This window comes from Sparus aurata, chromosome 13 (assembly GCF_900880675.1).
Source record: "Sparus aurata chromosome 13, fSpaAur1.1, whole genome shotgun sequence".
NCBI lineage: Eukaryota > Metazoa > Chordata > Actinopteri > Spariformes > Sparidae > Sparus > Sparus aurata.
In genome coordinates this window covers 12,839,092-12,864,234 of record NC_044199.1, presented here as the reverse complement: position 1 = coordinate 12,864,234, position 25,143 = coordinate 12,839,092, and the positions used below count along the sequence as shown (strand labels likewise).

General features: G+C 43.2%; 2 protein-coding genes across 2 annotated transcripts; one reads left to right on the top strand and one right to left on the bottom strand.

Annotated features, from left to right (window-relative positions):
• The first annotated feature begins 372 nt into the window (after positions 1–372).
• On the top strand, positions 373–7,292 carry mis18a (MIS18 kinetochore protein A). The gene is made up of 5 exons (XM_030439063.1): positions 373–707; positions 965–1,031; positions 2,130–2,252; positions 3,050–3,152; positions 6,471–7,292. The coding sequence occupies exons 1-5, from the start codon at positions 461–463 to the stop codon at positions 6,555–6,557; spliced, it is 627 nt and encodes a 208-aa protein (XP_030294923.1). The 5' UTR covers positions 373–460; the 3' UTR covers positions 6,558–7,292.
• A 5,142-nt stretch (positions 7,293–12,434) lies between these two features.
• Positions 12,435–23,079, bottom strand: hunk (hormonally up-regulated Neu-associated kinase). Its single transcript, XM_030438687.1, has 9 exons — positions 22,350–23,079; positions 19,252–19,544; positions 18,466–18,521; positions 17,919–18,054; positions 17,682–17,809; positions 16,408–16,534; positions 16,099–16,267; positions 15,693–15,852; positions 12,435–14,807 (listed from the first exon to the last, which is right to left on the bottom strand). The coding sequence occupies exons 1-9, from the start codon at positions 22,587–22,589 to the stop codon at positions 14,059–14,061; spliced, it is 2,058 nt and encodes a 685-aa protein (XP_030294547.1). The 5' UTR covers positions 22,590–23,079; the 3' UTR covers positions 12,435–14,058.
• Positions 23,080–25,143: the final 2,064 nt, after the last annotated feature.

Sequence of the window (25,143 nt, the reverse complement as noted above, 5' to 3'; positions counted from 1 at the left end):
GTGACTTACATGAGGTATTTTTATCATGTATGGTAATTGTGTTTGTATACAGAATTCAATTAGAAATGTATTTGAAAAAAAAATCATGTTCTACTTGTTCATATTAAGTTCAGAATATGCATGTATCAAAAGTATTAATGCACATAGGCCTAGTTGACTTAGAATTGGCCTGGCTTGCAACTCAGTATGTAGCTATTTTTCAGCCTCCATCAATAAACATAGCAGGCTATAGATTGATTAGTAAATGCGGGTTTAAATATCCCTTACATCTACTCTTGAAAAAAGAGTCATTTATAAAAGCCACTAGAGAAATCCAAAAAGCATCTTTGCCTCCTCTGACACACGAAACCGGAAGTACACGGGCATTAAATCTCGCGTCGTCTCGGTTTAGGAGCTCTCTGCCTCGCTATCAGCCAACCGCGAAAGTTCGAATGAGTTTGTTTTGGAGAAACTGGTAGAAATGGCGGCGAGAGGAAAGACCCAAAAGCACCGTCAGAAAATTGAAAATAGCACGTTTGAAACGTCCAGTCTAAACTCCACGGTCGTCGATGGAAAGTTGTTTGACAGAGAGGTGGAGGACGAGGACGAAGACGAGGACGTTGACGACGGCCCCGTTGTCTTCATCTGTGGGAAGTGCAAGATGCCTGTCGGAGATTCAATGTCCTGGGATGGAGGCGAAGACGGCGAAAACCAAATAAGACTTAAGCGTATGTTCTGAATTCTTGGGGTGACTAATGCAACCTCAATAAAGACGTTTAAACTCATTTGTGATTTACAGAAAACGTCACAGTTGATTTATACATTACATTTACATTTAGACTCAGTGCAGATTTACTTGAAAAGTCTGATAGAATTGTGCATTCAGGTTCAGCTGTAGAGGCTGGGAATTTACAGATTTTGAAGTTACCTCATGAATACAATGCTTAATTATATTGTTGACATGTTTGTGATGTTTTGGTCTCAGGGGTCACCCACAACGTTTTGATTGGAAAGGAAAATCGGCTGTATGAACTGAACAAACGATCCGTCTGGTAAGACAGTCCTGCCCAGCAGTGAATGACCAAAACAATGTTAAAGTACTCCATTACATCAAAAGAAAAGTATGCAAAAATCTACTCGTATGTACTGGAAATTACAGCACTGCCCATTACATTGCAGTAATAGTGATATGATATGTTTTTGGATTATTATAACTGATGGTTGATCTTATGAGCAGCCTTTTATAGTTTAGAAGAGGCAGGTATGTTTGTTCTGTATCAGTTTTGTAATACAAGCACATGTTTTGTACCCGCATCCAATACGGATGGAAAGTCATGTTGAATTCTTGTAGTCTACTAAAAATTTGTGGAGCTTCAGAGCACAACAGCTGAAGTATATGGGGACTTGTTTAAAAATGTCCAAAAAACAAATGGATTGTCTGCTCTAATCCAAGTCTGTGAAAGCGCTGAGATCCCAAGTTGACTCGAAAAGACTTTGATTACAACTTCTTCTTTTTTTCAATCTGAAATTTTCACTGTAGCTGGTAAGCTACAAACGAGCGTTGGCTTGCAGCAGATCTGAAGTGGTGCACTAAAATAATAAAGGGTGTGTATAATGTCTTTTCAAGTCAGCCGCAGAGCTCAGGGGTTCCGGAGAAGAAAAGTATGGAGCAATTTTATGTTTTTTTTTCCCCCCCGTTATTTATTTTATCTTTTAAGACAATTCCCCATCTACTTTAGTTGTTAGAGAATAATGCAACACCTTTTTACTGTGAAGATACATCATTTTTTGTGTACTACAAAACTACCCCTGACTTTCTATCAGTGTGGGGGTGAGTAGATAATGACTAGATTTTTCAATTTTTGGGTGAATGTATCCCTTCAGCTGCAAAGACACTAGTGACACATCCGGCATATCTACTTTATATTGTTTACTGGTCATGCCCTATACACCTGTGCTTCAGACCAAATGATAACATTTAAATTTGTCAGCCCCTTTCCCCTTCTTTATATTAAGTGAGACTTCTAAAAAAAAAAAAGAGAGAAATAGTGCTCATTCGTTTAAGTAATTTAGTTTGTTGGATCAAATCTGTCTCACTGTCAGCTTTGGACTGAACTGTTCTCTTTTATTCTTTAATTTTCCCTACGCAGTCTGGTTGTTGATCTGGTCTGTCGAGGCTGCCACACTGTGCTTGGTATGGTTTATACATCCACACCTAAAAACCTGGACCACAGGAGATTTACATTCTGTCTCAATGTCGAGGACATAGACAGGTATGTTTACAGCTTGGATTAAGAAATGATTAAGAATGTTTAAATACACATGACTCAACATTTTACTCAACAATAATATGTAACATTTCGGAATCAAAATGTGTAAAATCAACTAGATCTTTCTTTCTGTATCTTTTAGAGTTGTATTGTTGGACTTGTATCATTTCACGTGTTTCCAGCACTGTTCAAACCAAGCAAAATCTGTATTTTTACCCAAGTTAATATTGCGTTTCCTTAGATCGCCTGTCGCTCTTAATTCTGAGAGAGAAGTCCGCAAACGTGACTAAGCATAACGTGAATTAAACCTTAGAACTTAGAGTTGGTCGAGAAACACCCAGCGACAGAAATGACATACTATGTGTTTAATGGAAGTTTGATCAATGACTGAAGAAAGTGTGATGATGAAAACAGGACTGTATGCTGTTCTTAGATTACATTTAAAGCATGCAGGTTTGCTTAATCACTGAAATTGTCTCATTTGGAGAAATGTGAGTTTGCATGTCACATCTGGACATGTTTTGTAGCTATATGGGAGGTACATTTGCTGCTGCTTGTGTTTGTTGCTTAATGTTCAAGAAATCAAAAGCCAATCTGAAATGAAAAGAGCAGTTTAAAAAAAAAAAAAAAAAAAACAGCAGCTCACAGTGCATCACAAATCTGAATGTGATTGACTTCAAACAGATCCTATTTATACTATGAATTGCATTGCATTTCATCACTGGTGCAGGTGTTGATAGAACGTATGCTGCCTGTTTCTGCGTTTTGCACCCTGATATTCTACTGTGAATCTTTTCCAGCTATGTGCTTGGCTCTGCAAGCCAGATGTTGGCAGCAGAGGGCCCCAAAGAGCTGCCAGTCACACTGGAGTACAGGGGCATTGTTGAACAAGAGCTGATGGAGGTAATTTATTGCTGCTGCTGTTCTTTGTCTGTTTTCTCTGATATTGTATTGCTGTGAGATAATACGTTTCACCCTCTAAGAAGAATATCTGCCCTAAAAACCATTTCAGAGTGTAACTATGACGTTTTTCTCCAAACATGGGTAAAGTTTAGTCCTTAGTAAATTGGTATTTTTGATGTGGAAAATCATTTTTTTAAATGACAAATCTGACCTGCACATCCCCAGTTGTGGCATGACTCATTATGTTCTATGTTGCATTGTCTTGCTGGCAGTGCTCTCATTTTGCTCTACAGCAGCTTTCTCTCTCATTGATTACCAATGCAAAGGTTTTACGAAAGATGACATCAGCTCAGTTCTGGGAAGTCCTCGTTCCTCTGGCCGGCAGACGCTCGTATCAGACATTACCTCATCTCTCCACGTCATGTCATCCCCTGAAAATAGATTTATTTTTCATACCACTTGAGATTACATGAAAATATAGAAGTTTAAGTTCCAGTCTTAACATCTAAATCCATTCATGACAATAATTGTCTGTGTATTTCAACCCTAAATTTCTTTTTACTGTTTGTCACATTAATGTTATTTAGACAATTAAGAGGGAATATACATTTTTCACCGGCATACAGTGATTTCCAAAGTTATTCTTTAATCATCCTTTGTTTGAAAAATAGCCATAAAACCACAGATTGGCCACTAGGTGGTGATAGTGCTCATGAATATCTGCCAGCCCTCCCACACTCTTGCACCAAGGACAATAGATGTGCTGGAGAGTATGTTGAGGAATCTTTGTTAGTGGAAAAACATGTTTTGATCAAGTGTCTTTGTCATTGTAGCTGCATGTATGTATGGTATTTTGTTTTTCTTGGCTGGGACATGTTAATTTCCTGCAGACGACAATTGATCCCTTGTGTTATGAGATGTCGTTTATGCAAATGTATAAAGTGGTTATACTGCTTTTAAGACAAGAAAGGGAGAAAACATAACACATGAGCAACCAACTTCACATGCACTATTCAATACTTTGTGTCATCATGTGTATGTCAGCGCACCAATTAATGTGTCACTACCCTGTGGCTTGGATAGTTTCCAAGATAATTACTTTTTACTTTCCTCAGTGTTTTAGACTTGCCTCAACAAAAACATTTCATAGTGTATTAAATCTTGTCCATGTGACGCGATAAAGCCCATGTCACCGCTGTAATTATGTTGCCCCACCATGTGTCCCTTAAACAAAGTGATGATACGGTTGTCGTGTAATTAAATGAACAGTCCTAACTCATGTTCTCCTAAGTAAATATGTAGGTTACCACTAAAATCCACCAAGTCATTGACTGTCCCTGTGTGAGAAGCTGAAGATTAATCTGACTACAGCTCCATACTGATTATATTAGTTTTTAAGCGCTCATCTATTGGTGTGCTGTAACAAGATTATACCATATGTAAAGAATTCTTAGTGATTTTGTTCCCACAGAATAAATCAAACGCGTTATTTGCCAACCAGTTTTTGTTAAGCATCGTGTTAGTAGTTTATTTTACACAATCAACTTTTTAGACAAAATGTAAAGTTTCATCATTGCTGTGAAGCGATATACAACCACTTTTCCATAAAGTATTGAATTTCAATACTCACATGAGCAATGGATGTGTAGCAACAAGTACGAAAAGCAGTTGATCAGTCAGTTTCTGATTTAAAGTCAAGATGAAGTGAAAAATGGCTTTCAAACCCTTTTCGTTCACATCCCTGATCACAACAATATGCCCCAAAAAATAATAATTTTTTTCTTTTTGTATTGATTTGTCTCTAACTTTTGCCAACACAAAGCTGATATTGATTAGTTAGCTACCTAGTGATCGCCTGCTTTGGTAATAGGGGTCATAAAGGTGTTAATCAGGGCTACCATCCAACGCTGAATCAGTGTAATTCTCCCACTTTTCATCATTCATATCAATTCCTCCCAGAGTTTTGTCGAGCCTGCCTTTCCTTTACGTCATTATACGGAAGCTAGATATTCTCAAAATGCCATTTCATCTCGATTTTGAAAAGTGCAAAAAAATGTTAAATTCAGCCAGTAGCATTGAAAAATGGATTTAAGTTATCAAAAGACTGAAGATATTATAGTTTTAACCTTGTGATGTCTGTGTGTTGTAGTGCAGAGATATTTACTAAAGTTAGCATGCTAATCAGCGGTCCAAAGCTCTTGTGCTGGCGATGTAAACACCAACACTCCCCTGGTCCCCGAGCTCCTTGTCTGGACTGCATAGCTAATTTCGCTAACTGGCTTACAGCAGCTACAATTAGCAGCTTCAGTTAGTAGCTACAGTTGGCGGTTTCTCTGGTGAAGTGCTGCCCCCTATTTGTTTTGAGTATGAATTAGACAGGGAGCCAATTCTTACATATTGCATTCCAGAAATATGTGCCAGTTTTAACGGTTTCAGACTGTATACCATTTAGACAAAGGTTTTGTGGCACTACTTGTGTTTAAGACAATTTAACATACAGTACATATGTTAGATTTGAGAAAAAGTAGATTTATTGTTAAATTGCTCAACAGAAATTTCAACTATAAAGATGTTCTGTTTTCCCCCACTTTAAATAATTGTGAATTGAATATCTATTGGATTGCTGGTTAAAGAAATCAAGCAATGATGAGGCTACAGTAGGCACTTATTGACTGTTTTCTCTCATGTTGTACAGTGATTAATTAAGCAGAAAAGAACTGATGGATTTGTTACATGTTAAGAAATACCCATAGTTCTAGCACCACTTCTTTTGTCAAATGAAAATAATTTCTATTTTTCACAGTATGGTATTGAAAAAAAAGTTGTTTTGATATTGGTACAACATGTCCCAGACTCAGCCAGACACTTTGCCCTCGGGTATCTGATGAAGGTGCCCGTCGCCAATGCCGCCATTCTTAATGTATTCTGTCTGTCTGTCTGACTGGTAGACACTTGTTTGGGTGCTTCATCTTATACACTCACTGACCTGTCTCCCCCTCCCATTCCCCCACCCCACCCCACCCATCCATCCCTGACCACTTCCCCTCTGGGTTTCGTCATTCTCCCTCGCTCTCCCCCCTCTCCAATTATCTTTCCTCCGCCCTCTTTCTTCCTCACTGCTTCCTACTGCTCCCTTCATTTCCCACCTGTCCATTTTCCCCCCTTTGTTTCTCCCCTATTCTCACTCCTTCATATTCACACTCTCCGTCCTCACTCTTTGCTAATTTTTCTTCCACTGCTGTTCATCTTCATTTCCCCAATCCGTCACCTTTCAAATCCTTCCCCATCTCCCCTGCCTGACCCCCCTGTCCTTCCCAGATGAAAATACTGGTCCTGTCCATGGCACATAAGCTGGAGGAGATTGAAACTGGCCTTCAGCAGGGAAGTGGTGCGGCATGCCACTGATGGACGTCAACTTGTCTTCGGTGGACGCTCCATCGAGGTGTTGAACATGAGGATTTATTGTCCTTTCTCTTTGCATCTACCTTTATATTAACGCCTTCTCCTCTAAGTTTCACCTGAACCACATTCCTTCAGTAACACCTCGCGCTCAGATACCTCCACACACGCAGTCTCCAGTCCGCTTTGTCCTGATTACCGACGGTGAAACAAAGACCGCCTGCACTTGTAATCAATCATGTTGTCAGCGCAGCTCCCGTGGCTCGTGGCACCATCTTCTCTGTACGCCTCGGTGCAGAGCGAGCAAGTGTACGCCGTGGGCAGAATGTTTATTTGTGCAGGATTTCATCAGGCAGGCTGCAGACTCAGCACAATGCCATATTGATCGGGCCACTCGAGGCCACACACACACACTCTCTTTGTTCTCTTCCTCCAGCATGGAACCTTGGAAGGACTGCTGGACATGCTTTTCAGTACATGTTTGTGGCCGCAAGTGAACGACAGTTTAGATGTTTTTTTTAACCATCGTTCAGAGCTGTCTAAAGACTGTTCTTTTTCCCAGATGTTACTAGATTTTGGCCATGATTTGCATCAGTGAATTTGTTCTTTATTCCATGAAGTCATTTGTTCATTTTTGCCTTGTCTGTTCTTATTTGTACAAGCTTGTTTTGTCTGCCTTTTTTTGTGTAATAATGTAATCAGCATTTTCCCAAAAATAAAGAAATGATTGAACAAAGGAAAGGCATTTCATGATTGCCAATTAAACTTAAAGGATTAAAACCAAACAAGACAACTTTCAGGATAATCTTTTTAAATGTTTCTTTTTCTTTCACCCTGTGGACTAAGATAGTTGGGGATCAGTGGCTCATCCTCGTATTAGAAGCAGTGATTGGATTTAAGAGTTAAACAGCAAGTTTAAGGTCCTTTGGGACTGAGGAGGGTGGGGTTGATTATATATTGGTGTTTGTTTACCAACTGACCCCTAATGTGCCTAGCAACACTTTCTACCAAGGCGGGAAAGCGGCTGTATGCTGCACCGCTTGCCCTCCCTCATCCACGAGGTTTCATCAGCCTCACCACAGAACAACAACAGTTAGAAACGGCCAACCAGCACGCTGTATCCAAGGGCAGGTTGCGATGGCAACTGAGAGCACGTGCTATGCTGAGTGCCTGTTGCCATCTCGTCATCGCGCTTGGCACCAGAGGAACAGCCAGCCAGCTCGTTGGCCGGCTCGCCTGTCAACAGACGTTACCCCCCCCTTCCCGCTCATGCTCAGACGCATACACGGGGGAGGAGTCCTGAATGAACCCCCCCATACACACACGCCCTAATCCGTGTGTGATGTTTTTCTCTCTTCTAACCCCACCCTTGCCCCTCTTTCTCCCTCCCCCTCCCTCTAATTCTCCCCTCCCTCAAATGCTGGGAAAAAAAAGTCAAAACAACAACAAACAAGCCGCGTGGTGTGTTTGTTGTTTCTGGTGGGTGTTGTTGATGTTGTTGTCTTCGTTCAGTCCCCGCTTTAGGAAGAGATGCCCACATGCATCCAGAGAGCGTATGCTGCAAGCCGGCCGGTTGGTCCGCTGTCCAGATGTGTGCTGTGACTCCCTGTGACGGTCCTTTTTGATAGAATTCGCCTCTGTTTGTCTGTTGTTCCATTCAGGGTAGTAAAGCTTAAAGGCTAGTTTGAAGTGAGCATCACTGTGAATGTTTCACTGAATGGCCTCTGAACTCATTTAGCTGTTTTATATATAGACACAGTGTTGCTGGATGCATTGCACCGCTGAGTGCAATTATTGCACCGGTTTCACCCTGTTCACCCCTTAAGCCTCAACCAATGGCTTCCTCCCAAACCAACTTGGAAACACATACACAAACACACAGGCATCAGTCAGTACATCTACACACACTCTACAAGCACTCGGGGACAAGGGATGAATAATGCAGAGGTAGCGTCTGAGTGAAAGTCGCCTCCCCTCTTTCCCTCCTTTTCACCTTCCCTAAGCAATAAGGAAGCAATGTTGCCATGGAGGCAATGAAGCCTCAGCCCACTCTCAGCCAATTGCAGCCTTCCCTGCGTGAAAGATCGCACCAATGGCTGCTCGAGCCGATGCTGCTGTTGCCACAGACACTGAAATCCGATTGGCTGAGCTCTGCTCTTTGATTGAATTTCTGATCTTGTTTTTGAGAGAGAAAAATATCTCAAGGAGTGCCACCTGTGTGCCAACTTACAAAATATGTTTGATTTTTTTCTCCATGAAATGAAAAGCATTAGTTTGGTAGAGGTAATATTTTCTGTTTTAGGGGTTTTAGAGACCAAAATCTAGTGGCATTTCTTGTTCTGTATTAAAGTGAGCAAGGGGGGGAGTGATTTTTCTCTGCGGCAGCTGATGGATTTTGGTGTGTGTTTGTCAGGGGCTCTGCCAATTAAAATGTGATTAAGATAATTACAATTTTATTCTGACTAGATTGTTTCATTTATGTTTTTCGTTTTCTGCCTTCCCATTACAATATTTGGTTTTCCCCTGACAAAAGAACCACACCCCACCAGTTGCTCGTGGCTGTTTATGACCACTTCCTGGTTTAACTCTTGATTTCCCACCGAGCTGTTTAAACCCTTGGTCCGTAGTGTTCCATGATAGACACATTTAATTATATTTAATCTGTGCAGTGGTTGCCAACTCTGAGCACCAGTTAACTTAAATATGTTCTTTGTTGATATATTATAAATATTTAATGTTTCCTCAAATACAAACATTAACCCTTCTTATTAATAATCGAAAATGACAACTAATAATGTAAATAAAACATTTACTTTAAAAAAAAAAACAAGATTATGTCATAGTGAACCCAACTGAACTTTTGACTTTGTGTATCACCGCTACTTTTCCTAACATGACTGATGGCGTTCACAAAAGTCATTAAGACATTCCGTTCTCATCTTTGCCTTTTGTGTCTGCAGGTTAATTAATGAACTTCCTTATCTCAGAGGTTAAAATCACCAAATTAATCACCCAAATCAGTGGGTGTTAGAAGAATTCGGTTTTGAGACGCACTCTTAGGTTTTTTTTATTGACAACACCTCTACGGCAAAGGCGTAAACACTCCTATAAGCCACAGCCTTCTTGTTTCATTAATCACCTTCATCTGCGTCTGTGATCAAGCTAGATAGCGAGCCAGTCAGTGGCTCATCTGTCGGTACAACCCAAATCCCCTCTGAGTGCTCAAAGCCTCCTTTATTAGAAACATCTGCTTGTTTGTTTCCCCCCGTATCTTTGTGTACTGCCGGTGTGTCTGCCAGGTTGTCTGGTCGCCTCTCACACTCTCTCCTCCTCGTCCTCTGCATGTATGAGAGCTGCTGAGGATTGCAATACCGGTGTGTGAGCTGGATGCTCTGGTTGGTTGTGTATTTGTGTGTGTGTGGTGGGCAGGCAGGCAGGCAGGCAGGCAGGCAAGTCCCTGGTGTTCGTCACTGTGTAGCAGGTTAATCGCCTGTTTTTCTCAGACACAAAGGCTCGTCCCGTACCCAGTGACACCCTGGTGTGAGTGTGTGTGTGCGTATATGTGACGGAGAAGGGGGCTGAAAACAGGATTAGTGTCATCAGGATCTAAGCCTGAACAGATTGACAGAATAAAGTCCCGCTGTACTGTAAGTGGTCAGTTTGGCCTCACATTAAAAGTGATTTAAACATTAAGATGTGATTTTTTTTAATTTTTATTTTTATTTTGTAACAGTCAAGGAGCAAGTCTCTATTGAAAACTTATGAATGCCATCACTCCATGCTCACTGTTTTGTCAGAAATTTGGAAGAAAAGCCCACATGTCTCCAAGGTGTGGCATATGTCGGCTCTCCAGACGAATTCTCTCTTGTTGTTTCAGTCTCAGCTTCGGGTGAGCGCGTGCCAAGATGTCTGGTTTCTCCATAAGACCAAAATTGTGTAATTCCTGGAGAAATCTGCCACACTCACTGATTTGTTATGATTTAGACAAACACCATGGATTATCCTGAAATCTCCGTATTAATATTCCCATAAATATGATTATGATAAAAAATATCTACTTATTGCCCGCCCCTGCTGCTACAGTCGGGTGGACGTTTGTTTATCACAGACTCGTCATTGTAGTTTTGACCTGTTTACACGCAGATTAACGTTGAAATTAATCTGTGTGTCAAGGAAAATTAATTTCCTTTGCCTTTATCCCGTCAATATGGATTTCTTTCTTCATGTTTCCTGAGATTACTTTTAGATTCAACAACTTGCTTACGCATTCACCATACTTCAAAACACAGTCCTATGTTGCAACGTACTTCTTTCTACATTTTCATTATTTATTAATCTGTCTGTTGTTGTTTTCATTAATTATTTAATCTATAAGACGTGCACATGTAGCAAAAATGTCACAGTTTTGCAATCTGCAACGTGACCCCTGAAAAGTAGTTATTTAAAGGACAAATATGTAATGATTTTTATTTCAAATGGCAATAATAAGTCACTGTAGCCTCCAGCCCTCAACAACACCAAGGTGGTTTTCTTGTCAGGTTTGGCTCCTGGCACTCGGGGTCCAACCCCGCCCCAACACCCGCTGACTGGCGACCAACCTCCCTCTCACTTCTATCCCGCTCCACGTATCTCCTGTTACCATCTGAACCCACCGTATCTTAATCATACCTGAAGTCAGAGTCCTCCTTGGAGCTGCTGTAAATCACCTCTGTACCGCATTCCCTGTTCTGATTCCACTACCCGTTCACCCCCCTCAGGTTCTCGTGCTTGTACCGTGCCAGCGTTCCCAGCTCAGTCGCCCCACTCCTATGCTCCTACAGTTAGCAGCAGTTAGTCATCCTTTTGTAAAGTCCTTTGTGTCCAAGGTTTTGAAAGGCGCTTTACGAAAACAATTTTGCATTTTTACTTACTCACCTGATTGTTATCTTTTATTGACGTCTCACAAGTTGTTTGCTTTCAGTGAGCTGCACTCTGTCTGCAATTATTTTTTGAGTACGCACACCTACTACAGGTGTCACCAGAGCAGCACTCAACAATTAGGTACAGGTATTACCTGTACTTGCCCTGCGGCGTACAGTACCCTTTCCCTCAATGCTCTAGTTAAGCCACAGTATTTATGGCCTGCGTGTGTTTGTCTCACCAGACCGCCTGGGGATTTTTGACTAATCGTCCGCCTGTCTTTGATAAACAAAAGGCTCCGGCTCTAATGCATTTTGGAGCCACTCTTGCCCCTTGGCTTTTATCAGCTTAGCCACGCCGATTTAATCGGACGGCCCTGTTTGTGTTGTCCTGTGTGTGTGTTTGTCTCAGAGCTCTGGTGATCCCCCCTTCTTTGTCTCGTCAGGGCAGTGTCACCCAAAGAGGTTTATGATTGGGGGGGGACGCGGGAGCCACAGCTGAGTAGATTAGTGTCTACAGTATGTTTATGTGTGTGTGTGTGTGTGTGAGATTGAGGAGGGAGGGGTCGTAATATACGTGTCAAACCTAAGGATCCTTCAGCTGTTGCAAGGGTGTGTTTTTCTTTTTTTACCCACCACAGGTGTCCCGTGGGAAATGTATATGCGATACAAGTGGCACATTGAGGTTATAGAGCAACAGAGACCCTTCCATGGCAGAGAAGCCGGTCTTCATTAATTCCTCCGGAGCTGAGAGCTCCAGGAATAAATTATATGCCTCTGGCTCTGTTTAAATTCTCCATAAATTAAAACAAATTTCTGGATTCTGTGGATTTTTTCTTGAATTACTTACTTAATTATACCATTTTAAGTGAATTTATTCTATATTTTTTCAGCTAAAAAGTAAGCTGTGTATTGGCTTGTGTGTTGTAAATCAAACCAGACAGTAAGCAGGTGCGTGTGACAGACCAGACAGACACATAATGGCTTGAGTATAAATATTTAAAATACTTTATACAGCATAGAAATCTCTTGACACTCAAACAAAACCATCCATTACAAAATCTTACAAAAGACCCCCCAAGTCCGTATCAATCTCAGTATCAACCAGAAAAAAGGTACAAAGACATAATTTTCAAATGCTGACAGTACAGTTCGACTTGTGAGACATTGCATGCAACTTTTTCGTCTGGACAGGAAAGAGATTCTACCGTATCTTGACAGTGAGAAGCCCTGTGTGCCTGTGGAAGCCTTTTTCACCGAGTCGAACAGTTTCATGAAGCCACTAAACGTGAAAATGTCAGTTCGACAAACATTTTAGAATCCCTCCGTACAGAAGTGACAGGAACACAGTAGTCTTACTGTTATTTACAAGCACAATTTTTCACATCACGCTCCGAGAGCTCTTGGCAAATACTCTTCATTGCAGTTAACACTTAAGACTATTGCACAAACTACAGCATTAAGACAAAAGGAAGTGAATTATTTTCATGGATGTTGCGTGATCCCAGTAGCAGTTCTTCTTTCCAACTTTCTCACCCTCAGCCTTTGGCGAGGTCTATCAGTTTCATAAGGCTTTTGATTGCTCTATGTTTTTATCTTTTCTTTTTTCTTTTTTTTTTTTCTCCAAAACTCAATATAAACAGGCAAAATCCTCCTGTGAGAGAGTCGTATCTTAGACAGCTGTGTAGTTTCCCTGTGGCTAGTAGAGGTTAGGTAACATTTTTACATAACAAAAAGTTAGAGCAGTGAATTATTATCAGTGTTGAGTGATTTGCGTCTGTTGGCTATGAAGTGAGAGTATGACTCTACCCCTTGGCAGCTACTTCTAATTCAGTGTGTTGACTCTATCTGGACTAATGCTCAGACACTGCAACACCGTGGCAAAATCCACACAAGCACGTCACAATCGACTGCTGCTATACATTATGTAGTATGAATAATGCAGTGAGGTAAGAGGTGGTAAAAACAGTGTTGTTACTACAGGTTTTGGTTTTTAAGAATAGTGCAGTGAGCTCCTTTATCCAGTCAGCGTTGAGGATACAGCGCCAGCTGGCTGGAAGTCAGTGGGTATCTTAAGAGAGTTTTCACACAGACAAAACATTAATACATGTAATCAGGGTTAGGGTCGGGGTCTGTTAGCTGGTGTGAATCAGTCTGCGGCTCAATTAGTAACCAGTTACAGCAATATTACATAAGAGAGTACCTCTTAACTCAGTGTATAATACAGTGTTATGTGCATGTGTGTGCGTGCGTGTGTGTGTGTACACCTTGTTAGCAAGGCTCGTATTACATGATGTCCCATGTCCACTCTGTATCTAGGACACAGTGAGGTTTAGTCATCCCTCAGGGATCCGTTTTTAAATCTCATCTTCTCTGTGTCACCACCTCTTATTACATAATGAGAGCGGCGACAAGAGACACAACATTATTAAACCCCTTCTTTTTTCTTCTATAATTGATCAAGTCCGTGATTAAAAGTGGCTCAGTTGCAATAAAGGGACAGTTCACAGTTCAAAAGGCCGCTCTGGAAGACCTCTCCAACATGGACATGTTGACAGGGGCCTTGAGTTCAGTCCGTCTTTCGTTCGTTTTCTTTCTGCTAGAGTCCCTCAGCAGAGGGTTTTGAGTGCACCTGAAGCACAGAGGAGAGTCTGCATGGGGTAGGGAGGGGGGGACACCACTTCCTCAACGACCTGCTCCGGCCGGAAGGTGAACGGCTGCAGCTGGACCTTCTTCTTCAGGATCTGTCCGATTCCCATGGAAGGGAACTTGCTGCGATGCGTAGGGCTTTCAGGATCACTGCTGCTGCTGTTCGAAGGAGGACTGAATGCTGAGGTGGGATTGAGTTTACTAAAGGCAGACTTTGGAGGGCTGAAGGCTGAGCTGCCTGGGGGGCTCCCTATGGTGCTCGGGGGGCTGCCGCTGGTGTCGGAAGAGCCGCCCCAGTCTGACGAGACACTCTTCTTGGGCTGCGGGTTGACAATGAGGACGGGAGGACTGGGGATCGTCGCCTTCTTCAGGTAGGAGGAGTCGGGTTGGAAGGCAGAGACGTGGCGAGGTGGAGACAGAGTCCCGTTGGTCAGCTTGTACCAGGGTGAAGCCGGGGTGTCCTCAATTTGCTCAGCTTTGGAGAGGGAGCCGAAGGAATGCATACCGATCGGTGACGGTGCTGGTGGAGCGGGTATATTGTGTTCTGGGCTCGTGTTGACCTGCGGGAGGGTGGCCAAGCGCCTCCGTTGCTGAGGGGTGTTGTTGAAGAGAGGCTGGATCTCCAGGTACTCCATGGAGGAAGAAGCGACGGTGCCAGGTGGAGCCAGAGGTGAATTACGATGGCCACCAGTTATGGCACGCAAAAGACCTGAGGAGGAAATCAAAAAATAACTGTAAGACTTTAGAATTTTTGTAATGAGATGTATGTTAAAGAAACATTTGTAGTGTGAGTTTTTGCTTGACTTGCTGCAGACACAACTGAGAACTGGAGCTTCTCTGTTTACTTTTGGCAAAGGGCCCTAAGTGCCTATATTGACTCTGTGACTCTATTGTATATGTCATGCGAGTGAGAACACTCTGCACCTCATCAGCATGTAACAAGTAGGTGTAATTGTACAGGAGCAGTCTGTGCTCTGTTCACTATGTTAAGAACAGCCCGTCCTGACATGCCAGGCCTGAAACAGCCAATAGGCTCTCGCTATACCTCTTATAGGCAAATTGAGGAGAGGGAGAGGAGCTCAGTGCTTAAGCTTTGCCTCAGGCTCCTTAATAGTCACCTGAAATTACTAAAGAAAACCACAGAGCTAGTTTGAAAGAACTAAATTTGATTAATGCCTGGCAGGTTAATTTCATATTATTTTGTTGCTTCTGCCCTATACTTTCTCTGTCATTTCATCTGGCTGTCAACAGGTGAATTCAACTGCTAAAGTTGTTGTTGCGATTGACTGGCAACTTGTCCAGGATGTTTCCTCTCAGGTGGATGGATGGGTGGGTAGATGGATGGACAGACAGACAATGGATTTCCTAGCAATGGTAGGAAGGGTAGATGGATCGACGGATGACTGGGTAACTACGTATGTGTGAATCAGGTCGTTGCCCATACAAGAACATGCATGCTCAGTCAACCTACCCTGTATGAATAAAAATAAATGAAATGAATAAATTGCTACTTTTCAATAAACAAATGTACTGTATTGTATTTTCTTTTTTTTTTCTTTTTTTTTTAAACGACGCGCACCAAGCGACCCCTCACCTGTTCGGTGTTTCTTCTTGCTCGGCTCCTTGCTGACGGCCAGGTAGACGGGCGTCTGCTTGGGGGGGATGGTCAGCTTGTCGACGTGCTTCCTCCACTGGGTCTGGAAGTATTCGCTCTTTTGCTTCTCTCCTTTCTTCTTCTCCTGAAACTGCATCTCCTAAAGGCACAAACAGCAAACCATTCATTACAGTAGCTGTTGCCGTTTGACAAACCTGTTGTGGAGTCACTTTTTTACGATCATCCTTGCACTCTCGTAACCTCTCTAGATGCACGCAACTGTACTGTGGCGCAATTTAGAAACAATAGAATTCCAGGTACGGATTTGCATACAAGTTCAGGTGATGTTATTTAACCTCTGTTACTAAGCTTTACATAGGACGGGGGTAAGCTGGCATTCCCTTACCCTGTACTCCTTTGAGAGTCTCTTCATTTTCTTGTTGAGGAGGAAATAGACAGCCAGAGTGTGGCAGGCGCGGTTGGTGAGGACGGCGCTTAGTACCTCGCTGTGCTTGTAGCTCATCTTCTCCGTCATGTGCAGCAACACTGTGTGGTTGATTTCCTCGATGTGGATCCTTAACACACATATGAAACAAATGAATGCTTTAAAACATATTTAATGCTAATGATAATAATAATAATAATAATAATAATAATAATAATAATAATAATAATAATAAAAGTTGAGCTGAAAATTGTGTGTGTGGGGGTCTACCTGTTGAGGTACGGGGCCCCTGTGTTCTTGTTGGCCAGCTGCAGCCATGAATCGGCCATCACCTGATGGATATTGGGACGCTTGTTGGGATCCGGCTCGAGAAGCTTCTTCAGAAGACAGATGGCAGCTGAGAAAGAGAGATGGAGAATAGATATTTATACGCTGCCACCGACACCAAAGTTGGCGCATAAAGAGGAAAGTTTCCACAACTCAGACGCGATCCTACGTTAAATATTTCCTTTATGAATGCAACTGCCCCTTTGGGAGAAAACATGACATATAGCCAAATTACTCTGGCCCCTGACTTCGCACGTGATATAATCGAGTGGAACTGTTGCGAAATAACGAGGCGAAGTATCTGAGATAGGAGTGTGACTACTCGACGTTATGCGAGTTTTTTTCCATTCGTTTTCGCATGTTGCAGGAACACTGTTATACAACAGTCAATATTTCAAATTCTGTTTAAAGGGCGTGAACTGTGTGTGGCGTCTTCCGAGGAAATCTGAATCTTAGTCTGAGGTGAATCATTTTGATGCAGTGCCAGTATCATAAGAGGAAAGGTTGCGCAAAGTCAGTCAGTAATTTTGTAAATACACAATATCAGTTAGGGCGCTGGATCTCTGCCAACACGTTTTTTTTTTTTATTTGTTGGTCTTTTGTGGCTTTATTTAATAGGACAGCTTGCGAATAAAACAGGAGGCCGGGTGAGAGACAGGGGGGATGACATGCAGCGAAGGACCGCAGGTGGGACTCGAGCGCAGGAGCGCTGTGGCGAGGGTGGGGAAGCATTTTGACTCCTCACATGATGCCTTATTTTTGGGACGTGCTTGTCAGTGGTAGGCCATTCCAAGGTTATAAAATACTGAGGCTTGGCCCAAGGCAAAGTAATGAAACACATCATTTAAAAATCTTTCCTCATAATCTGCTACTTTGTTTAAATCATTACGTTTTTTTTTTAAATCAATATGTTTTTTTTATGCTTCCTATCAAGTCCCCTTTATATATATATCTACAGATATAGATATATAGATATATAGATATATATATCCATATATATAGAGATATATATATATAGATATGTATCCATATATATATATATATATATAGATATAGATATAGATATATAGATATATGTATAAATATATTTCAATTGCAATGTTCATTTTATTTATAAATGATAGCAGCCTCATTTTTTTGTTCACCACAAAGTAAACTCCTTGTCATCCATGATTTATCGGTGCACAGGTGCCTTTTTTTGTGCGTTATGTGTTTACCTGTGGAGAGCGAGGGAGGTAGAGGGTTCATCTCCTTGTCCACCATCTTCTGGTGCAGGGCTCGGAGACTGAACGGCTCCACGGTGAAGGGGAGAGTACCCGTCAGCATCGCGTACATGTTCACACCACTGCAAGACCAAAAACACACAAACTTTAGCTCTGTGTGCATTCGAATAAACTAATGTATTTAAATATGTTTATGTCTAACTAAATTTTTGAAAAGAGGAGAGTACTCACATGGACCAGACATCCACCTTTGGCCCATACTTCTTCCTGGAGAGCAGCTCTGGGGCGGCGTACGCCGGACTGCCACACTGGGTGCTGAATGGGTCTGAGTATCCCAAGATGCCGGCGCAGTTACTGAGGCCAAAATCTGAGGGACAGAACAAGTGGGGTGAGTGTTGTTTCTGGGTTGTTTTTTTTTACTGCCTCTTCAGCTCAGCCGTAAAACAAGTCGCCTCATCACAGCGTCACACACAAACACAGGCAGATTAGCACTATGGTGAGAGCTCGTAAGAGTTTTAACGGGATATTTAATTGCTCTTAACGCCTCACCACATGTGGGACACTATGACACCGCATGTCGCAATCCAACCGAGAAAATGTTTTTTTAACAAAGACCGTCTTTCATTAAAAACTTCTTGCATGTTATTCTTGTCCTTAGCTACGGGAATGCTGGTATTTGTGAGAATGAATGCATTGTTCAGCTCTGCACTGAACAAGGAAAAGAAACAGAAAGAGAAATTCAAGTTAAATACTCTAAATGTGGGAGCTCTTGAGTTACCTATGAGCTTTATGTTGTCCTGCTCGTCCAACAGGAGGTTTTCTATCTTCAGATCCCTGTTCGACAAAGAGAGGGGAAAACAAGCTGTCAGTATTTACAGTTGATAACTTATCTGAGCCATGATCACCACACAATGCACAAACAGGGGAGGTCAGCCCTCCGCAAGCCCCAACACATACACAACTGCCCCCCTGCCAACGTGGGTCACGCTGGGTGATTTTCAGGGTCTATTGTGTCGTCTCCTCAGCCTCGGAAAATCCTGTTATACAGCTATCTACATAGATCATCTCCCCATGATAGAAATTTTAGTTCCCAGGCTCTGGGCGACAACGAGTTGAATGTTCCTGGGGAGAGCTTTGTGACATTGAGTGACAAAATTTGATTTAAAGATGCAATCTATGTGTGTGTGTGTCCCCACTCCCAAATTAAATCAACACATTTTATCTAAATGCAGTTCTATTTGTAGGAGAGACACTCTGCTGTACGCTGTATTGCATCGTATTTATTTCCTCAGCGGCTCTCTTGGAAACCTCCTAAAGCGTGGCAGCGCAGTGACTGAGCAAACAGATATGGTTATTTGTGGATTAAGAGTAATGTGCACCATAAGGACTTAACCCACACTTAAAGAAAGAGGATCATGTCTGACTCAGAGATCTCAAAGTCGCTCTCCACGCAACGCTCTCTAAGCTACTGATGGCAAACAATCAATTTTTCGGAGGCATTCATAAAAATCTTGCTTAGTGTGTTTGTTTCTTTTGTTGTTGTTGTTTTTTTTTTTTTTTTTACCTGTGCACCACACCTGCCCTGTGCAGGTGCTCGACGGCCAGCACGAGCTGCCGGATGTATTTCTGCGTCTCCCTTTCGTCCAGGCGCTTCTTGTCGTAGATGCGGTTCATGAGGTTGCCGCCGGGGCAGAGCTCCATCACCAGGTAGTAGCTGTTTTCCGTCTCCAGGATGTCCAGCAGCTGCGTGATGTTGGGGTGGCGGATCATCTGCTGGATGTGGCCCTCCCTCCGCAGGTTCTTGGTCACGTACGAGTCCTTCTTGGCCTTACGCTTGTCGATCACCTTTACCGCCACCTGGAGTAAAAAAAAAAAAAGGACAAGGACGATGAGAATGTTGTAAAAAGCACTGACTTTTTTCAGCTGAAGTTTCTGCCACATGAGACTGCGAGTAACGCACGTTGAGCGCTGTGTCTCGGGAGCTGCGGTGTAACAGGTGACAAGCTTCTCCGCTTCTATGGAGGGGTATGTTACTCGACGCTGACCTCTCCCTCACAGCTGCTCCCAATGTGTGGCGACCCGGGCGCTATAGGCCCCCGAGGCTGCAGGAAGGGGGAGGTGTGTGTGTGTGTGTGTGTGTGTGTGGGGGGGGTATGTGTTGGAGGGGTTACTGAACCATCATAAAGTAGGGGAAAAGCAAATGTTACCCTATCTGTTGGGAAGGCGCCGAAGCCAAATGGACACTTAATATCCCCACCCATTTGCCACAGAGTTCAGCTGCAGCTCAACACACGCGAGGAGGGACGACAAATGTGGAGGCCGAGAGGGAACAGAACTCCAGTCACATGTGTTCCGCTGTGTCCCTATGTCCTTGCCATCTCATCGGAGAGAAGACTTCTCCTCATAAAAAGCCCTCAAGACGTGTCCTGCGCCTTTTACGACAAACACTTAACTTCCCTCCGAAGCTAATTACATTCAGTAACGTACCCCACTTTGCTCCATTCCATGCATCGCCCGTGTCTCCTTGCACCCGCGTCTAGACAGGGTTCAAGAGCATGGCCAACATACACTGCAAATCATCCCAAGGAGAGCGCACGGACGTGGAAAGGCATGACCAGTGGAACAATTCACCACGTCCATTAATGAAATGGCGAGGGCCAGAGTGGCGTCCCCTTTTTCTCCCGTCCTTCAGCCTGTCTTTTTATTTTACTTTCGTCCTTTCATCTCTGATAATTGATTCACCTTTTCTATTTCTTTTTTTTTATGGCTGTTAATTAAAGCTGGCTTCATGCGGGAGTGTGTGTGTGTGTGTGTGTGTGTGTGTGTGTGTGTGTGTGTGGACCTGTCACAATACAGTAATAGACGACCCCTTGTTTACGCCAGGCTGAGTGGATGAGAGAAGGGGGAGCGGGGTATGTATGGTCGGGGGGATGGGGCACTGTATTTACAGTAGTCTATATGAGGAGGGGGTGGGGGTCTAAAGAGGGGGAGGGGTGCGCCCCAGCCAGGGGGCTTCTGGGGGATTCAGTTGTTTATCAGGCGCCCCTCAGACAGGGGGTGGGGGGGGGAGTATGGAGGGGGAAAGTGGGTTACAGACATCAAAAACACATGCGTATGACCTCCCCAGCCCCCTGACCCGTGACAGCGCCCATCCCTCACCTCTCCTCACTTTCATACCCCCTGCCATCACCCACCCACCCTCTCCTTCCCCGGCTTTCTAGTGATGCTAAAAAAAGGGATCCTCCTGTGTTTCCTTTCCCCCTCGCTACCCTTTTGCTTGAATAAACTCGCTGCCCTCCACTCCCCTCCAGCGCCTCTTGGATCCCCATGTATTCCACTGAATGGAAGAGAGAAAGTGTAAAGAGAGAGGTGGGGGGGGGGGGGGGGGGGGGGGGGGGGGAACCATGTGATGTTCTTCGTAGTGAGATTGCCAGTGTTTGCATCATCCTCAACAAAGAGAGTGAGGGGAGAGGAGGAGAGAGGAGCGCTTTCTTCTCCCCTCAGCAGCAGAATGGGAGGGAGGAGAGGTGCAGAGTGAGATAATGTTTAATATGCAAATTCTCAAATCCAGCGGTCCCCTCTTGTTTTTTTTAAACACGTGCAAACAGAGGTAGTGTAGACTACATGTCGGAGCGCATAAGGAAGAGTGGGTACTTGTCTTGTAAAATGCAAATTTCTTGGCAGCTACACAGATTATTAAAAAAAAAAAAAAAAAAAAAAAAAAGGCCAGGACAGACAAAGGCAACCAGTGGCCAATGGTGGTTCATATCAAAGCCCTTGCGCTGGCGGAATCGTAATGATGGCTGGAGCCCATTTATCAACCACACGATTTCATATGCAAGTAGCAGCGCTGCCCTCTCATAGGCCGGACAATTTTCCCTCTCCGTCCCTATCACAGGCTTGCGCGCCCCAGCAAGCGGTGAGCTCACCACCTCCATCCTCAGCAGCGCCAGCAAACAAAGCAGGAGGTTCAGTGGGTGGGGAGGGGGGAGAAAAAAAAACACATGTGCGCACAACTAGTTAATATCTGTTATGGGTAAAAAGAAGTGGGGAAAAAATGAAGAAAAACGGGCTGTTCTTTTTTCTGTCTCGAAAACAGTATCACGGGAGCTTGGCAAGAAAACAAGCCATGCTGAGAGTGGAGCCGAGTTCACCAGCTGGCGGTGGCGCATTGAGCTCATTAACAAAGCTCCTCTTTGCAAACAGAGCCGATCACTTTCTCCGACGAGGCTATGGGCCGATGAGTTTGGCGTCCCGTGGGAATCGCAATGTATGGCCAAACTGCCAATATAAATAGATGAGGAGTTTGGCGCACACGCAGGGGGGACTTACAGCTGAGAGATGGAATTTAAAAACTGTATCAGACCCCCTTGAACGCACGCCGCTCTTTATTTTTAGATGTTGAAACTAAAACAGTGCGACAAACATAGCTACTTTCGTCTTAAATATTATATGTACAAGTGTCATGTTTCCCTCCAAAAAGTTGGTTTCGGATTTAAAAATGCATGCGCGAAAACGCACAAGGGCTGCCTCAGTATTTATGCTCTGATCACAATAAAGCAAGCATTTAAATTGTGCCAAGAAAAACCAAAGTATGCTGCACACAAATTACACACAAATTACACACAACAACGCTGTTGCATTTCCCACTCCGTCACTCACCTTCTCGCCAGTCAACGCGTGGAGACCCTCTCTAACTTTGGCGAACGATCCCTCTCCGAGCTTCCTCCCGATCAGATAGTTCCCGACCCGTTTGGTGTGGTAAAAGTTCTTGAGGATGTCCGCTGCGGGACTGCATAGTGAAGCCGGGAGGACGTTCTCGTTCCCGGCGCTACTCGGGGTCTGCCCCTCGTACAACGCGTGGCTGTTGTCCATTACCATGTCGCCGTCGGCAACTGGCATCTCAGCTCCCTTGTCAAACCGGGAGAGAAAAAGACGCGCGGCTCGTCCCCCTCGCCCAGCTTTAAAACCAGGTATTAAATGCTTAGCGTCCGGTGAAGTGCGTTAACTCCGCTCTTGCCTGCGTCTCGCCCCTAATAGCAAATTAAGGGAACCGGAGATTGCGCCACCTGTTCACCCAAAGCATCCAGTGCGCGCACTCAGCAGGTTCCGAGACTTGATTAGTGTTGTCAGCTTATAGATTTGAAATGACACATGAATGAAAAAATGTCAAACCCAATCATGGGAAGTTCTTAACTGACGCAACCTGTCCATATACTTGTAGGGGTGTTTAAAAAAAACCCAACAAAACTCAATCAGAGGTAGGCTGTCTGTCACCCTGCGTCCCTGCTCCATGCGCGAGTGTCTCCTGAATGTGTGCAGGCTGGGGCAGCGTGCTTTTCAGTTTGAACTGACTTTACCGGCTCCTCTTTGGTGGGCGTTTCTTAGTGCGAGGGTGCTAAAACAAACACAGAGGCACCCCCCCTCACACTGTGGCGGTAGCAAGGGGTGATTTTCAATCCAATCAGCGCATGGGGCAGGCGGAGCACATGTGAGAAACAAGGGGGACGACTCCACCCGGCACCCGTTTTTTCGCATGTCGCGCTCACATTGTACACGGCCGCGAACAAAGAATATATTTGTAGCCTGGAGAGCGTGACAGGAACACTGTCAGTAGAAATAATTACATTTATTTATTTATTTTAGTTCCTCTGACATTATTTAGTGGTGTCTGCGCTGTGTTGTCATTTGGGTGGAATTTCTGCGTAAAGGACCCCCACATTTCCACGCCATGCGTAATTCCTTAATTCCATAGTTGTGTTGAGGCGTACATTTCTCGTGTCATTTAATCCTAAATAAATGTTGTCTTTGAGGAATTCTCAGTTGAACACGAAGCTCACCATCATCCAGCCCCTGCCATCTTTACAGTGCTTTTGGTTGTTGTTGAACTTGGGCTTCTGCCAGCAACACGAAAGTTGTGCTCAGGGTGTAGCCTACACTTGGCAGACAAAAGGAGCATTTCACCCCTCAGCTCACTGAGGTGTTCACTGACCTAATTAATAAAACTCACCACTCAAAGGAGGGCACCTGCACGGAGAGGCATCACAGTTGGAGACGCATTTTTTTTTCCTGGGACAACAGGTCAAATCTGACCTAAATGTAATTGTTTTGATTTCATCTACAGGTAACTTGAGGTGACCTAAATACCAGGAAGCACCTGATGATAATCTGGAAGAAGAGAAAAGGACTCCTCTAATAAATGCTTCCCATGTGACAAATAGTTTCTTTTTGCATCTGTGTCAGAGAGGCGTTGATACAACTCTGAGATGTTTTTATGAGGCTGGCGTTTTATCACATTTAATTATATAGTTTATATACAGGTGTGCTCTGCTCTGTTTTTTTGTTTTTTGTTTTTTGTTCAACCCTTGTATGGATTCCTAGAGGGGAGAAGGGGGAGAATACATCCACACATACCTAACAGCTCACCCTGCTGGACCACGCTTTTCTAGACAGCACACCAGACACCCAGACATGGACCCAAAAATATAAGTAGAACACCATCTATTGGGGTTAGTTTGTACTGCACGGAAATGCAGTCTGTCCTACAAGTTAAGACGTGGGTAAGCCTGGAGCGTGTGCTGAACTTGAACATTTAGCCTTGTCGTTATGTCAGGCATGTATTTTTTTCTACCTAAAGCACAACTGAAAGAAAGTAGTCTGTGGGTTCGTCTTTTGTGGCTTTTAACGAGTAACTCAAGTTTTCAAATAAATGTAGTTGATTAAATGTATTTGCATCAGAATTAGTATTTTATATATATATGTATATATATATATATATACATATATATATATATATATATATATATATATATATATATATATATATATATATATATATATATACACACACACATATTGAATTAGTAGCCTTAAAGTGTGCCTCAGAACTGTTCAGTAAGATTTAATACATTAATTTGGTTCATTTCCACCACTGCTACAGCGACTTTTCAAAGAGTTTGAAAATACTGCACCCGTCCTTTAACTTTTTAAAAAATTGACAAGAATCACATCATAAAAGTAGTTACTTCAAGAATACTCCTTAACTTTGTAACTTGGACTTGTGTAAAGGTAGATATGATTTGCTCAGTCTTAATCCAAGAAGCAGTAGGTGACGACTTGAATGACTTGGCTGTGTTCATTTTATGTTTTCAGTTTAGGTTTTTGCAATCTGGCTGTCAGTATGCCACTCTTTAAAAATGGGGTGGGACTCTTTTATCGGTTGAGAAGAAAGAAGAAATTGAGTAAGCTTGGATAAAGTTTTTTCTTTGTGGGATTGCATTTGTTTCACTGAATCTCAATAAACAAATGTAATTCTCTCTCACAGGCCTATTTTTCGAACAGGTTTGAAAAAGATTGATGAAGAACAGATACCGCGGGTAAGAATGAAGATTCTAGCGTGGGAAAAAGTGAGTTGATTCGGTTCTTGAATTGCCTTCTACTAAGGACTCAGCTCCAC

Coding starts and splice junctions, on each gene's coding strand:
- mis18a (XM_030439063.1), top strand. CDS start 461: ATGGCGGCGAGAGGAAAGACCCAAAAGCACCGTCAGAAAATTGAAAAT. Junction 1,032..2,129: donor CTGAACAAACGATCCGTCTG/GTAAGACAGTCC, acceptor TTCCCTACGCAG/TCTGGTTGTTGATCTGGTCT. Junction 2,253..3,049: donor AATGTCGAGGACATAGACAG/GTATGTTTACAG, acceptor AATCTTTTCCAG/CTATGTGCTTGGCTCTGCAA.
- hunk (XM_030438687.1), bottom strand. CDS start 22,589: ATGCCAGTTGCCGACGGCGACATGGTAATGGACAACAGCCACGCGTTG. Junction 18,522..19,251: donor AGGGCAGGTGTGGTGCACAG/GTAAAAAAAAAA, acceptor TTTGTCGAACAG/GGATCTGAAGATAGAAAACC. Junction 18,055..18,465: donor GGACAACATAAAGCTCATAG/GTAACTCAAGAG, acceptor TCTGTCCCTCAG/ATTTTGGCCTCAGTAACTGC.